The sequence below is a fragment of the Procambarus clarkii genome, chromosome 52, assembly GCF_040958095.1.
Source record: "Procambarus clarkii isolate CNS0578487 chromosome 52, FALCON_Pclarkii_2.0, whole genome shotgun sequence".
Taxonomy (NCBI): domain Eukaryota; kingdom Metazoa; phylum Arthropoda; class Malacostraca; order Decapoda; family Cambaridae; genus Procambarus; species Procambarus clarkii.
The window spans coordinates 4,522,542-4,535,851 of NC_091201.1; the positions used below are offsets into that span (position 1 = coordinate 4,522,542).

At 43.1% G+C, this 13,310-nt stretch overlaps 1 protein-coding gene across 1 annotated transcript; it reads right to left on the reverse strand.

The window, feature by feature from the left end:
• Positions 1-426: 426 nt before the first annotated feature.
• Positions 427-10,586, reverse strand: LOC138352035 (atrophin-1-like). Its single transcript, XM_069304208.1, has 3 exons — positions 10,499-10,586; positions 2,126-2,250; positions 427-1,737 (listed from the first exon to the last, which is right to left on the reverse strand). Exons 1-3 carry the CDS (start codon positions 10,584-10,586, stop codon positions 427-429), a joined length of 1,524 nt encoding a protein of 507 aa, XP_069160309.1.
• Positions 10,587-13,310: the final 2,724 nt, after the last annotated feature.

Below are 13,310 nucleotides of genomic sequence, written 5' to 3' on the forward strand. Positions count from 1 at the left end.
CTACACCAACCACCCTTCACCAACCACCCTACACCAACCACCCTACACCAACCACCCTTCACCAACCACCCTTCACCAACCACCCTACACCAACCACCCTTCACCAACCACCCTTCACCAACCACCCTTCACCAACCACCCTTCACCAACCACCCTACACCAACCACCCTACACCAACCACCCCTAATCTTAAGAGGCCCAATATTAAATAATAAAACTCAAATAATACTCATTACAAAATGCTCATTAAAAACGATTTTAACTAATTATCAAAAAAATTACATTCTGGTACAAAAAACAAATACATAACACAGCAAAAAGTTGAATACCACATTGCTAAAAAGGAAAAACTGAACGTTGCAAAAATTGTCTGCAATTCTTGCGCTGAACCACGCCATCCTCCTCATTATTCGAGGCAATACTGTATTAACCTTTTTCCACGGGATATTCTGGTCTAGTTGGCCTCATAATGAGGCATGAGGCGTTGAAGGTGGCCCCTGGGTGTGGTATGAGGCGTTGAAGGTGGCCCTGGGTGTGGTATGAGGCGTTGAAGGTGGCTCTGGGTGGGGTATGAGGCGTTGAAGGTGGCCCTGGGTGAGGTATGAGGCGTTGAAGGTGGCCCTGAGTGAGGTATGAGGCGTTGAAGGTGGCCCTGGCTGTGGTATGAGGCGTTGAAGGTGGCCATGGGTGTGGTATGAGGCGTTGAAGGTGGCCCTGGGTGGGGTATGAGGCGTTGAAGGTGGCCCTGGGTGAGGTATGAGGCGTTGAAGGTGGCCCTGGGTGGGGTATGAGGCGTTGAAGGTGGCCCTGGGTGAGGTATGAGGCGTTGAAGGTGGCCCTGGGTGTGGTATGAGGCGTTGAAGGTGGCCCTGGGTGAGGTATGAGGCGTTGAAGGTGGCCCTGGGTGAGGTATGAGGCGTTGAAGGTGGCCCTGGGTGGGGTATGAGGCGTTGAAGGTGGCCCTGGGTGGGGTATGAGGCGTTGAAGGTGGCCCTGGGTGGGGTATGAGGCGTTGAAGGTGGCCCTGGGTGGGGTATGAGGCGTTGAAGGTGGCCCTGGGTGGGGTATGAGGCGTTGAAGGTGGCCCTGGGTGAGGTATGAGGCGTTGAAGGTGGCCCTGGGTGGGGTATGAGGCGTTGAAGGTGGCCCTGGGTGAGGTATGAGGCGTTGAAGGTGGCCCTGGGTGTGGTATGAGGCGTTGAAGGTGGCCCTGGGTGAGGTATGAGGCGTTGAAGGTGGCCCTGGGTGTGGTATGAGGCGTTGAAGGTGGCCCTGGGTGGGGTATGAGGCGTTGAAGGTGGCCCTGGGTGGGGTATGAGGCGTTGAATGTGGCCCTGGGTGAGGTATGAGGCGTTGAATGTGGCCCTGGGTGGGGTATGAGGCGTTGAAGGTGGCCCTGGGTGGGGTATGAGGCGTTGAAGGTGGCCCTGGGTGGGGTATGAGGCGTTGAAGGTGGCCCTGGGTGAGGTATGAGGCGTTGAAGGTGGCCCTGGGTGAGGTATGAGGCGTTGAAGGTGGCCCTGGGTGGTGTATGAGGCGTTGAAGGTGGCCCTGGGTGAGGTATGAGGCGTTGAAGGTGGACCTGGGTGAGGCATGAGGCGTTGAAGGTGGCCCTGGGTGTGGTATGAGGCCTTGAAGTTGGCCCTGGGTGAGGTATGAGGCGTTGAAGGTGGCCCTGGGTGTTGTATGAGGCGTTGAATGTGGCCCTGGGTGAGGTATGAGGCGTTGAAGGTGGCCCTGGGTGTGAGAAATTGTAAAGGAGCCGGATCGTTATAGAAAGAGTTAGAGACGCCGTATATATTCTCTGTATTTCCTCCATTTCAGCAATCTCTCCTGCTCTGAAGGGAGAAGTGAGTACTGAGCAGTACTCGAGATGGGACAACACAAGTGACTTGAAGAGTACAACCATTGTGATGGGATCCCTGGATTTGAAAGTTCTCATAATTCATCCTGTCATTTTTCTGGCTGACGCAATATTTGCTTGGTTATGCTCCCTAAACGTTAGGTCGTCGGACATCAGTATTCCCAAATCCTTGACATGCTGTTTTCCTACTATGGGTACATTTGATTGTGTTTTGTACCCTGTATTATGTTTCAGGTCCTCATTTTTGCCGTACCTAAGTACCTGGAATTTATCACTGTTAAACATCATGTTTATTTCTGCTGCTCGATCGAAAACTTTGTTGATATTTGCTTGTAACTTTTCAATGTCTTCAGCAGAGGTAATTTTCATGCTGTTTTTTGTGTCATCTGCAAAGAATGATTTTTAACTGTGATTGTATTTTTGTCTATATCTGATATGAGAATAAGGAACAGCAGCGGTGCAAGGACTGTACCCTGAGGTACAGAGCTTTTAAGTGCGCTTGAACTCTATTTTATATGATTGACTGTTACTCTTTGTGTTCTGTTCGACAAAAAACAGAGTATCCAGCGTCCTATTTTACCAGTTATTACCTTTGACTTAATTTTGTGTGCTATCACGCCATGGTCACATTTATCGAATGCCTTCGCAAAGTCTGTGTATACAACATCTGCATTCAGTTTTTCTTCTAATTCCTCAGTGATTTTGTCGTAGTGGTCAAGTAGCTGTGAGAGGCACGATCTTCCCGCTCTAAATCCATGTTGGCCTGGGTTGTGGAGGTCATTGGTCTCCATGAAACTAGTGACCTGACTCCTGATCACTCTCTCAAATACTTTTATTATGTGGGACGTTAGTGCAACTGGTCTATAATTCTTTGCCAATGCTTTGCTACCTCCCTTGTGTAGAGGGGCTATGTCTGCTGCTTTAAGTGCATCTGGTATCTCCCCCATGTCCAAGCTCTTCCTCCACACTATACTGAGTGCCTGTGCTACTGGCACTTTGCATTTCTTTATAAATATTGAATTCCATGAGTCTGGACCCGGGGTTGAGAGAATGGACATGTTGTCAATTTTCCTTTCAAAATCTGCTACGCTCGTGTTGATATCAGTTAGGTGTTTGGATATCACGCATAAAGAAGTTGTCCAGATCTTTCACTTTCATGCTGGTTATCGGGGTGCTAAACATGTCCTCATACTGTTTTTTAAGGATTTCACTAATTTCTTTGTCATCCTTCGTGTATGAACCTTCACTAGTACGAATAGGTCCAATACTGGCAGTGGTTTTTGCTTTTGATTTCGCATATGTGTAAAAATATTTTGATATTTTCTTTATTTCTTGAATTGCTTTCTGTTCTAGTTGCCTTTCTTCAGTCTGATATGAATGCTTCAGTCTCTACTCGATTTCTTCAATCGCCCTGTTTAAATTATTCCTTCTTTGTAAAGAAAGTCGAGTCTGTTTAAGCATTTCCGTTAATTTTTTTCTTTTTGTAGTTTCGTCTGCGTTCTCTTTCTACATTGGACCTCTTTCTGACTTTCCTCAAAAGAACATGTTTCAGACAGACTTCATATGCTTCAGAAGTCAGTTTTTCTATTCCTTGTGTAGGATTATTATTACTTAGAAATGTGATGTGATGGAGTAATTAGCTAGTCAGGGCATATCGGTGCCCAGGTGTGCCCAGGTGTTGTGCCCAGGTGTTGTGCCCAGACTGTTAAACTCTGCCATCTCACCTGGCTGCCCGTTTTCCTTCCATCCCCCATCATTCCTACCCCCCTCCTTCTACCCCCACCATCTACTACCCCCTCCTACTACCCCCACCATCTACTACCCTCATTTGCAACAGTCCAGGCCTCCTGACAATCTCCAGTCATCTACAAGTACAAAGCACCGCTATCACAGGCCCTAAACGTCTTTTGGAAGACTTAATTACTTTAGCATCGTATATTCCACATTCCTTCGTGGGCACCATTCCTTTCCCACGTCCTACCCCAAATCCTTATCCTTACCCCTTCCAAGTGCTATAAAGTCGTAATGGCTTGGCGCCTTCTCCTGATAATTATTATTATCCACACCAGCCCCTCCCCCCGCCATTCCCCCCCCCCCCCTGATTGCCCTCACCTCATATATGCTCCTACATATCTATATAACTATCCCAACCCAGGCCCCTTTAACTCCTCTGACTGTTTCTCTCAGTCCTCGTGTCCCTGCATGAATCACTGTCGCAGGTTAAATAGGCCTTGAGAGGCCTATTCAAATAGACCCTCTGTTGGGTGGTTGATAAGAAGCTGTACAAGCTTGTTATAAACCACCCAATTGGGCCCTGAGGAGCAAGCTTTAAGAAGGAATAGCTTGAAGGAGAAGAAGCTTTAAGGACTAGCTTGAAGAAGAACAAACTTCAGTAGGGACTATCTTCAAGAAGAACAAGATTGAAGAACAACCTTCAAAATGAACACTCCGAATAGGGGAAGAGGGTTTAAGAACAACGCCGAACATTTAACAGGTGTGTGATTTCCAGAGATCACAGTACATTTAAATGTACCTGGTACATTTGGTACATTAAATGTACCTGGTACATTTGGTATATTAAATGTACCTGGTACATTTGGTACATTAAATGTACCTGGTACATTTGGTACATTAAATGTACCTGGTACATTTGGTACATTTAAATGTACCTGGTACATTTGGTACATTAAATGTACCTGGTACATTTGGTACATTAAATGTACCTGGTACATTTGGTACATTAAATGTACCTGGTACATTTGGTACATTAAATGTACCTGGTACATTTGGTACATTAAATGTACCTGGTACATTTGGTATATTAAATGTACCTGGTACATTTGGTATATTAAATGTACCTGGTACATTTGGTACATTAAATGTACCTGGTACATTTGTTACATTAAATGTACCTGGTACATTTGGTACATTAAATGTACCTGGTACATTTGGTATATTAAATGTACCTGGTACATTTGGTATATTAAATGTACCTGGTACATTTGGTACACTTAGATGTACCTGGTACATTTGGTACATTTAAATGTACCTGGTACATTTGGTACATTAAATGTACCTGGTACATTTGGTATATTAAATGTACCTGGTACATTTGGTACACTTAGATGTACCTGGTACATTTGGTACACTTAGATGTACCTGGTACATTTGGTACATTAAATGTACCTGGTACATTTGGTACACTTAGATGTACCTGGTACATTTGGTACACTTAGATGTACCTGGTACATTTGGTACATTAAATGTACCAGGTACATTTGGTACACTTAAATGTACCTGGTACATTTGGTACATTAAATGTACCAGGTACATTTGGTACACTTAAATGAATCTTCCCATAGTAGGAAAACAGCATGTCAAGGATTTGGGAATAATGATGTCCGACGATCTAACGTTTAGGGAGCATAACCAAGCAAATATCGCGTCAGCCAGAAAAATGATCGGATGGATTACGAGAACTTTCAAATCCAGGGATCCCATCACAATGGTTGTACTCTTCAAGTCACTTGTGCTGTCCCGTCTCGAGTACTGCTCAGTACTCACTTCCCCCTTCAGAGCAGGAGAGATTGCTGAAATAGAGGGAATACAGAGAACATATACAGCACGCATAGACGAGATAAAACACCTAAATTATTGGGATCGTCTCAAAGCTCTCCAAATGTACTCTCTAGAAAGGAGACGAGAGAGATACCAAATAATATACACCTGGAAAATACTGGAGGGTCAGGTCCCAAATCTACACAGTAAAATAACAACGTACTGGAGTGAACGATATGGAAGAAAATGCAAGATTGAACCTGTGAAGAGCAGAGGTGTCATAGGCACAATCAGAGAGCACTGTATAAACATCAGGGGTCCGCGGTTGTTCAACGTCCTCCCAGCGAGCATAAGAAATATTGCCGGAACAACCGTGGACATCTTCAAGAGAAAACTGGACGGTTTTCTAAGAGAAGTTCCGGATCAGCCGGGCTGTGGTGGGTACGTGGCCCTGCGGGCCGCTCCAAGCAACAGCCTGGTGGACCAAACTCTCACAAGTCAAGCCTGGCCTCGGGCCGGGCTTGGGGAGTAGAAGAACTCCCAGAACCCCATCAACCAGGAATCAACCAGGTACCTGGTACATTTGGTACATTAAATCTACCTGGTACATTTAATGAGTACTTTTTTCTTTTGTTCTATCAGGGACTTTCTGTGCGAGCACTTTGCCTCTTGCTTGTTCACTAAGTGTTATTCATGAGTCTCTTAGGTTGTGTATGAGTATGTATGACTCGTATGAGTATGTATGACTCGTATGAGTATGTATGACTCGTATGAGTATGACTCGTATGAGTATGACTCGTATGAGTATGTATGACTCGTATGAGTATGTATGACTTGTATGAGTATGTATGACTCGTATGAGTATGTATGACTCGTATGAGTATGTATGACTCGTATGAGTATGTATGACTCGTATGAGTATGTATGACTCGTATGAGTATGTATGACTCGTATGAGTATGTATGACTCGCATGAGTATGTATGACTCGCATGAGTATGTATGACTCGCATGAGTATGTATGACTCGCATGAGTATGTATGACTCGCATGAGTATGTATGACTCGCATGAGTATGTATGACTCGCATGAGTATGTATGACTCGCATGAGTATGTATGACTCGCATGAGTATGTATGACTCGCATGAGTATGTATGACTCGTATGAGTATGTATGACTCGCATGAGTATGTATGACTCGCATGAGTATGTATGACTCGTATGAGTATGTATGACTCGTATGAGTATGTATGACTCGTATGAGTATGTATGACTCACATGAGTATGTATGACTCGTATGAGTATGTATGACTCGTATGAGTATGTATGACTCGTATGAGTATGTATGACTCGTATGAGTATGTATGACTCGTATGAGTATGTATGACTCGCATGAGTATGACTCGCATGAGTATGTATGACTCGCATGAGTATGTATGACTTGTATGAGTATGTATGACTCGTATGAGTATGTATGACTCGTATGAGTATGTATGACTCGTATGAGTATGTATGACTCGCATGAGTATGTATGACTCGCATGAGTATGTATGACTCGTATGAGTATGTATGACTCGTATGAGTATGTATGACTCGTATGAGTATGTATGACTCGCATGAGTATGTATGACTCGCATGAGTATGTATGACTCGCATGAGTATGTATGACTCGCATGAGTATGTATGACTCGCATGAGTATGTATGACTCGTATGAGTATGTATGACTCGCATGAGTATGTATGACTCGCATGAGTATGTATGACGCGTATGAGTATGTATGACGCGTATGAGTATGTATGACTCGTATGAGTATGTATGACTCGTATGAGTATGTATGACTCGTATGAGTATGTATGACTCGTATGAGTATGTATGACTCGTATGAGTATATATGACTCGTATGAGTATGTATGACTCATATGAGTATGCATGACTCATATGAGTATGGCCAATGTATTTATTTAAATGTATTTAACAACGTATGAGTATGTATGACGCGTATGAGTATGTATGACGCGTATGAGTATGTATGACTCGTATGAGTATGTATGACTCGTATGAGTATGTATGACTCGTATGAGTATGTATGACTCGTATGAGTATGTATGACTCGTATGAGTATGTATGACTCGTATGAGTATGTATGACTCGTATGAGTATGTATGACTCATATGAGTATGTATGACTCTTATGAGTATGTATGACTCTTATGAGTATATATGACTCGTATGAGTATGTATGACTCATATGAGTATGTATGACTCATATGAGTATGTATGACTCGTATGAGTATGTATGACTCACATGAGTATGTATGACTCATATGAGTATGTATGACTCGTATGAGTATGTATGACTCATATGAGTATGTATGACTCATATGAGTATGTATGACTCATATGAGTATGTATGACTCATATGAGTATGTATGACTCTTATGAGTATGTATGACTCTTATGAGTATATATGACTCGTATGAGTATGTATGACTCATATGAGTATGTATGACTCATATGAGTATGTATGACTCGTATGAGTATGTATGACTCGCATGAGTATGTATGACTCATATGAGTATGTATGACTCGTATGAGTATGTATGACTCATATGAGTATGGCCAATGTATTTAACAACTTCCTCTCGCCCTGTTAAATCTCAGCTGAAGTTATATTTGGGTTACAACTGTGCACTGTGTTAGGTAATGTTCCAGTGGTCTGTTGTGGTTGTAACTGTGCACTGTGTTAGATAATGTTCCAGTGGTCTGTTGTGGTTGTAACTGTGCACTGTGTTAGGTAATGTTCCAGTGGTCTGATGTGGTTGTAACTGTGCACTGTGTTAGATAATGTTCCAGTGGTCTGTTGTGGTTGTAACTGTGCACTCTGTTAGATAATGTTCCAGTGGTCTGTTGTGGTTGTAACTGTGCACTGTGTTAGATAATGTTCCAGTGGTCTGTTGTGGTTGTAACTGTGCACTGTGTTAGATAATGTTCCAGTGGTCTGTTGTGGTTGTAACTGTGCACTGTGTTAGATAATGTTCCAGTGGTCTGTTGTGGCTGTAACTGTGCACTGTGTTAGATAATGTTCCAGTGGTCTGATGTGGTTGTAACTGTGCACTGTGTTAGATAATGTTCCAGTGGTCTGTTGTGGTTGTAACTGTGCACTGTGTTAGGTAATGTTCCAGTGGTCTGTTGTGGTTGTAACTGTGCACTGTGTTAGGTAATGTTCCTGTGGTCTGTTGTGGTTGTAACTGTGCACTGTGTTAGATAATGTTCCAGTGGTCTGTTGTGGCTGTAACTGTGTACTGTGTTAGATAATGTTCCAGTGGTCTGTTGTGGTTGTAACTGTGCACTCTGTTAGATAATGTTCCAGTGGTCTGTTGTGGTGGTAACTGTGTACTGTGTTAGATAATGTTCCAGTGGTCTGTAGTAGTTGTAACTGTGCACTGTGTTAGATAATGTTCCAGTGGTCTGTTGTGGTTGTAACTGTGCACTGTGTTAGATAATGTTCCAGTGGTCTGTTGTGGTTGTAACTGTGCACTGTGTTAGATAACGTTCCAGTGGTCTGTTGCGGCTGTAACTGTGCACTGTGTTAGATAAAGTGTTCTGTCGGGCATTTCTCCACAGTGCTGACATTTGCTATCATCTTCTGCAACCTGTAAGCCTATTTCCCATGCACATGAGTATCCAAGCCTGACTGGATACCCCATATTGAAACTTCTATTGTTCTATTATACGGTTTCCTCAGAATATGTGGTTCGTAGTTGGTTGAATTCTTGTACCAACCCGCAGATCCTAATGTTGCAACTGCTATGTTGTAGTCACTGTGCATTATCTGCAGTGATCTATCAATAATGGTGTTCTTAATCTGTGCTAGTCTCTGTCTACATCCCTACTCTCAGTAGCAAGTTTTATAGCTTCATCGGCAATGTCGTTCCCTAATATTCCAACATGACCTGGCACTCCGTTGACTCGTATTCGGCAACAATGGGTTTTGAATGTTTGCATTGATGCTATAATATCTGAGGTCAGAGGAATGTTGTCACTTAAGTGTTCTTATTGCATGGTTTCTATACAAGTTCTTGAATCTTTATGTACGGTAGCATGTTGGTGTTCAGCAAGAGCATGTTCCAAAGCCGTTTGGATGGCTACCATCTCTGATAAAGTTGAACACCCGTTAGAGAGTCCAACTACAGAGTTTCCTGCCTTGACTGCCACTCAAGATTCTTGTCCCAGCTGGTCTACGAACTGTCTGCGTGAATTGACAATCGACTTGAGAATGGTCCAGGACGGACCGAAACGTCGTCGTCCCTTCACCTTCTAGTGTGTGGTCCGGTCAACATACTTTAACCACGTTATTGTGACTCCTCGCCTGCATGTGTGTGTGTGAAGTCTGTGAAGCTCTCAAGTACCAAGATTGTTTCTGTATTTATCTGTACAATGTTGCATAGCAGATGGTGTTAGTCTAATTCTTTTTTTTTATCTTTCAAGAGCCGTAATCTTAAGTCTGCTGCAACAATTATTAAGAAGCTTACATAACAAAGTCTGCATGTCTTCCGTCGACACCCTTCTCAGTGACTGTGTTTGTTATATCGAATGTCTTGATAGTGTTTATCGCACAATGGGTCCACCTGTTGCTATTGAGAGCTCTTCTGTACAGAGTTATTGTTCTAACTCTGTGGACAGAGTCATTATATCCAGTAATTATAATTACTGGAATAATAATTATATTATTATATCTCCAGCAATTATATCTTTAGTAATTATACCTTTAAGTAATCCAGTAATTATATCCTCCAGTAATTATATCTTCAAGTGATTTTGATTCAATTGTGGTTGCTCTCATTATATTTAGCTGTGATTTTGGTGTCTTCTTCAGATATTGAATTTGCTTGTTGAATGTCATTTAAGAATCTATCCACACTCCGAGATATTGATATTGCGTGGCCCACTGAAGGTTAATGTCTTGAATGTGTAGGTGCCTGTCTGGAGTGTTGCCGCCTAGTCTCATTGTCTTAGACTTCTGTGCAGATATTTTTAGCCCTAAAACGCTGCATTCAGATGTTACTTTATCTAACGCACCTTGTGCTTTATTTACAAGTGAAGGACCTGTAATGACTAATGCTATATCAGCATAGCTTAGCAATTTATCCCCTTTTGTAAATGTCATGGTAACGAGGTTTTCCATAAGGATGTTAAAGAGACTAGGACTGAGGACTCCTCCTTGTGAAGTCCCATTCTCATGCAAGTGGTAGTCCGACACTTGTCCTTGCAACTTTACTCTGGCATATCTGTGACTAAGGTAATCCAGGCTAGCTGTTTCCCCCTGTGACCTTTCTTTGATGAACACGTGAACAACTGCTTGCAAGTTAGAATGCTTTTTCTAGATCAAGGAAATCACTCTAGCCGGACCCGAGTTAACTGTTCCTAGTAATGTTGCTATGCAGTTGACACTACCTACTCCTTTAGTACATCCAAATGTGTTCATGCAGGTCTCCAGTCTTCCACAGTAGCCTATTTAAGACCATCCGTTCTGCAGTTTTACTAATGCATGACGTTAAGGAAATGGGACTAGAATTGTCAAGTTCTTACGACTTACGATACGTAATGATCTCTGATGTTTTCTACGAGGTCGGTAGTGTTCGTAGCTCGCAAGATGTAGTGATAACCTTCACTATCACTCCTTCTCCAGCAGGACCTGCAGGTGTGATCATGGCGCCTGTAATGTTATCACCACCTGGTGCAGTGTCCTCGCCACCTTTGGGGCTCTGATTAGTTCTTATTCACCAGAGATAACATTTCAGAGGTGTCTGATCAGCAGAGATAACATTTCAGAGGTGCCTGATGATCAGAGATAACATTTCAGAGGTGTCTGATCACCAGAGAGGACATTTCAGAGGTGTCTGATCACCAGAGAGGACATTTAAGGGGGTATCTGGATGGGGGGTTCTGGGGGTTCTATTCTGCCAACCTCAACCAACTGAATCCACCTCAAAACCCCCAACCAATTATTAACTACACAGCCTGTTTCTAACTTTTTCTACCTTTAGCTAATATTTCTACCTTTACCTACCTACTCTGTACACCGCCTCACCAGGGGGGGAGGGGGGTTTGGAGACCCCCCCCCTTTGCCCACTCACAAGCGTTCAACACTTTCTGTGAGAGACAAAGCTCTCACGCCTTTACCTACAACTGCATATCATCCAGAAAGATGTCATCCAGGATGATGTCATCCAGGATGATGTCATCCAGAATGATGTCATCCAGAAAGATGTCATCCAGAAAGATTTCATCCAGGATGCTGTCATCCAGAATGATGTCATCCAGAAAAATGTCATCCAGAATGATGTCGTCCAGAATGATGTCATCCAGAAAAATGTCATCCAGAATGATGTCATCCAGAAAAATGTCATCCAGGATGATGTCATCCAGAATGATGTCATCCAGGATGATGTCATCCAGAATGATATAATCCAGAAAGATGTCATCCAGAAAGATTTTCGTTCTCATTCCATTCCCCACCAAGTCTTACTGTGATATCCAAATTTCGCACCTTCAGATCCCGCCCCTTCCTCCATTCCATTGGAGGAACATGTCCCCCCAAGCCGTCTCAACCCTCCCAGGCCCCTGGTGGCGCCCCCTTCCCTTGTGTCTCCAGGCCTCTCTCTCTCACACCTCTTCCAGCGGCGAATTATTCCATCAACTTCACTCCTTCAAAATATATGCCAGTCCTGAGACTTGACATTTTGTGCCTTACTCTCCACTTTGCTGCCCAAGACAAGCTCCTAGTTACAAGTACCTGGTCGCAGGAGAACATTTAACTAGCACCTGTTCACCTGCGCTCGGGGGGGGGGGGGAGGGGTAGGGATAGGGGGAGGGTAGGGGGGGGTGTAATATCAGGTAATATTACCTGGTCTCTAATGGATGCTGAGGGCAGGAGATGAGGCTTCTCAACACGTCTCATGATCTCCTTACAGCAAGGAGATGCTCCCCCCAGCAAAGTGGCCCAAGATTTTATAAAGACTTGGGAAGGAAATTTATGCGAGGTTGAATTTGAGGGAGGAGAGGGTGTGTGAGCCCTGGTGTGTACATCTGTGTGCTGTGTATCACACACGTGGAAAATCATTCGTATTTGCAAGCATACAAGCCCTAAAGTCGCAATCAGGAAATATAGTTCGTAAATGGCCTCCTTTTAGAGTCAAACTCAATATTTGGGGCATTCACGGAAACTCATACGAAAGATTACATGGATGGTGAAATTTGGATTCCAAATTATAATTTATATAGATGTGATAGAGAAACCAGATCAAATGAAAGAGTAGGTCTGTATAATAAAGAGGACCTGGTATGCACAGAACTACTAAACTCAACTAATGAGGTGGTAGAGGTACTTGGAATGAAGGTAGAGAAACTAAACCTAATTATTATCCTAATATATAAACCGCCAGATACAACGATTGAGGAATTCACAGAACAGATGCACAAAATAGAGAACATACTTGACAACCTAGCAAACCCAGCTCCAGATATTATCTTTCTTGGAGATTTCAATTTACCGAGTCTAAGATGGAGAATGGCAAACACAAATATCATAGCAGGGAATGACCCGGGAAATAACCAACCACAGGTCAGAGAACTTTTGAGATTCTGTGACAAATTCTCGCTCAATCAACAGATTACAGAACCAACTAGGAACGAAAACACACTAGACTTGTTATTCACAAACAATGATGAACTAATCAGAGACATTACAATCTCAGATACTTCATACTCAGACCATAAGCTCATTGAAGTGCGAACTAGCATAAATAACGGTAGTAGGTCTAAGAGACCCAACAAGCGAGAAGGAATATTCAGTCAATTCAATTTCAACAATAAGAGGATTGACTGGGAA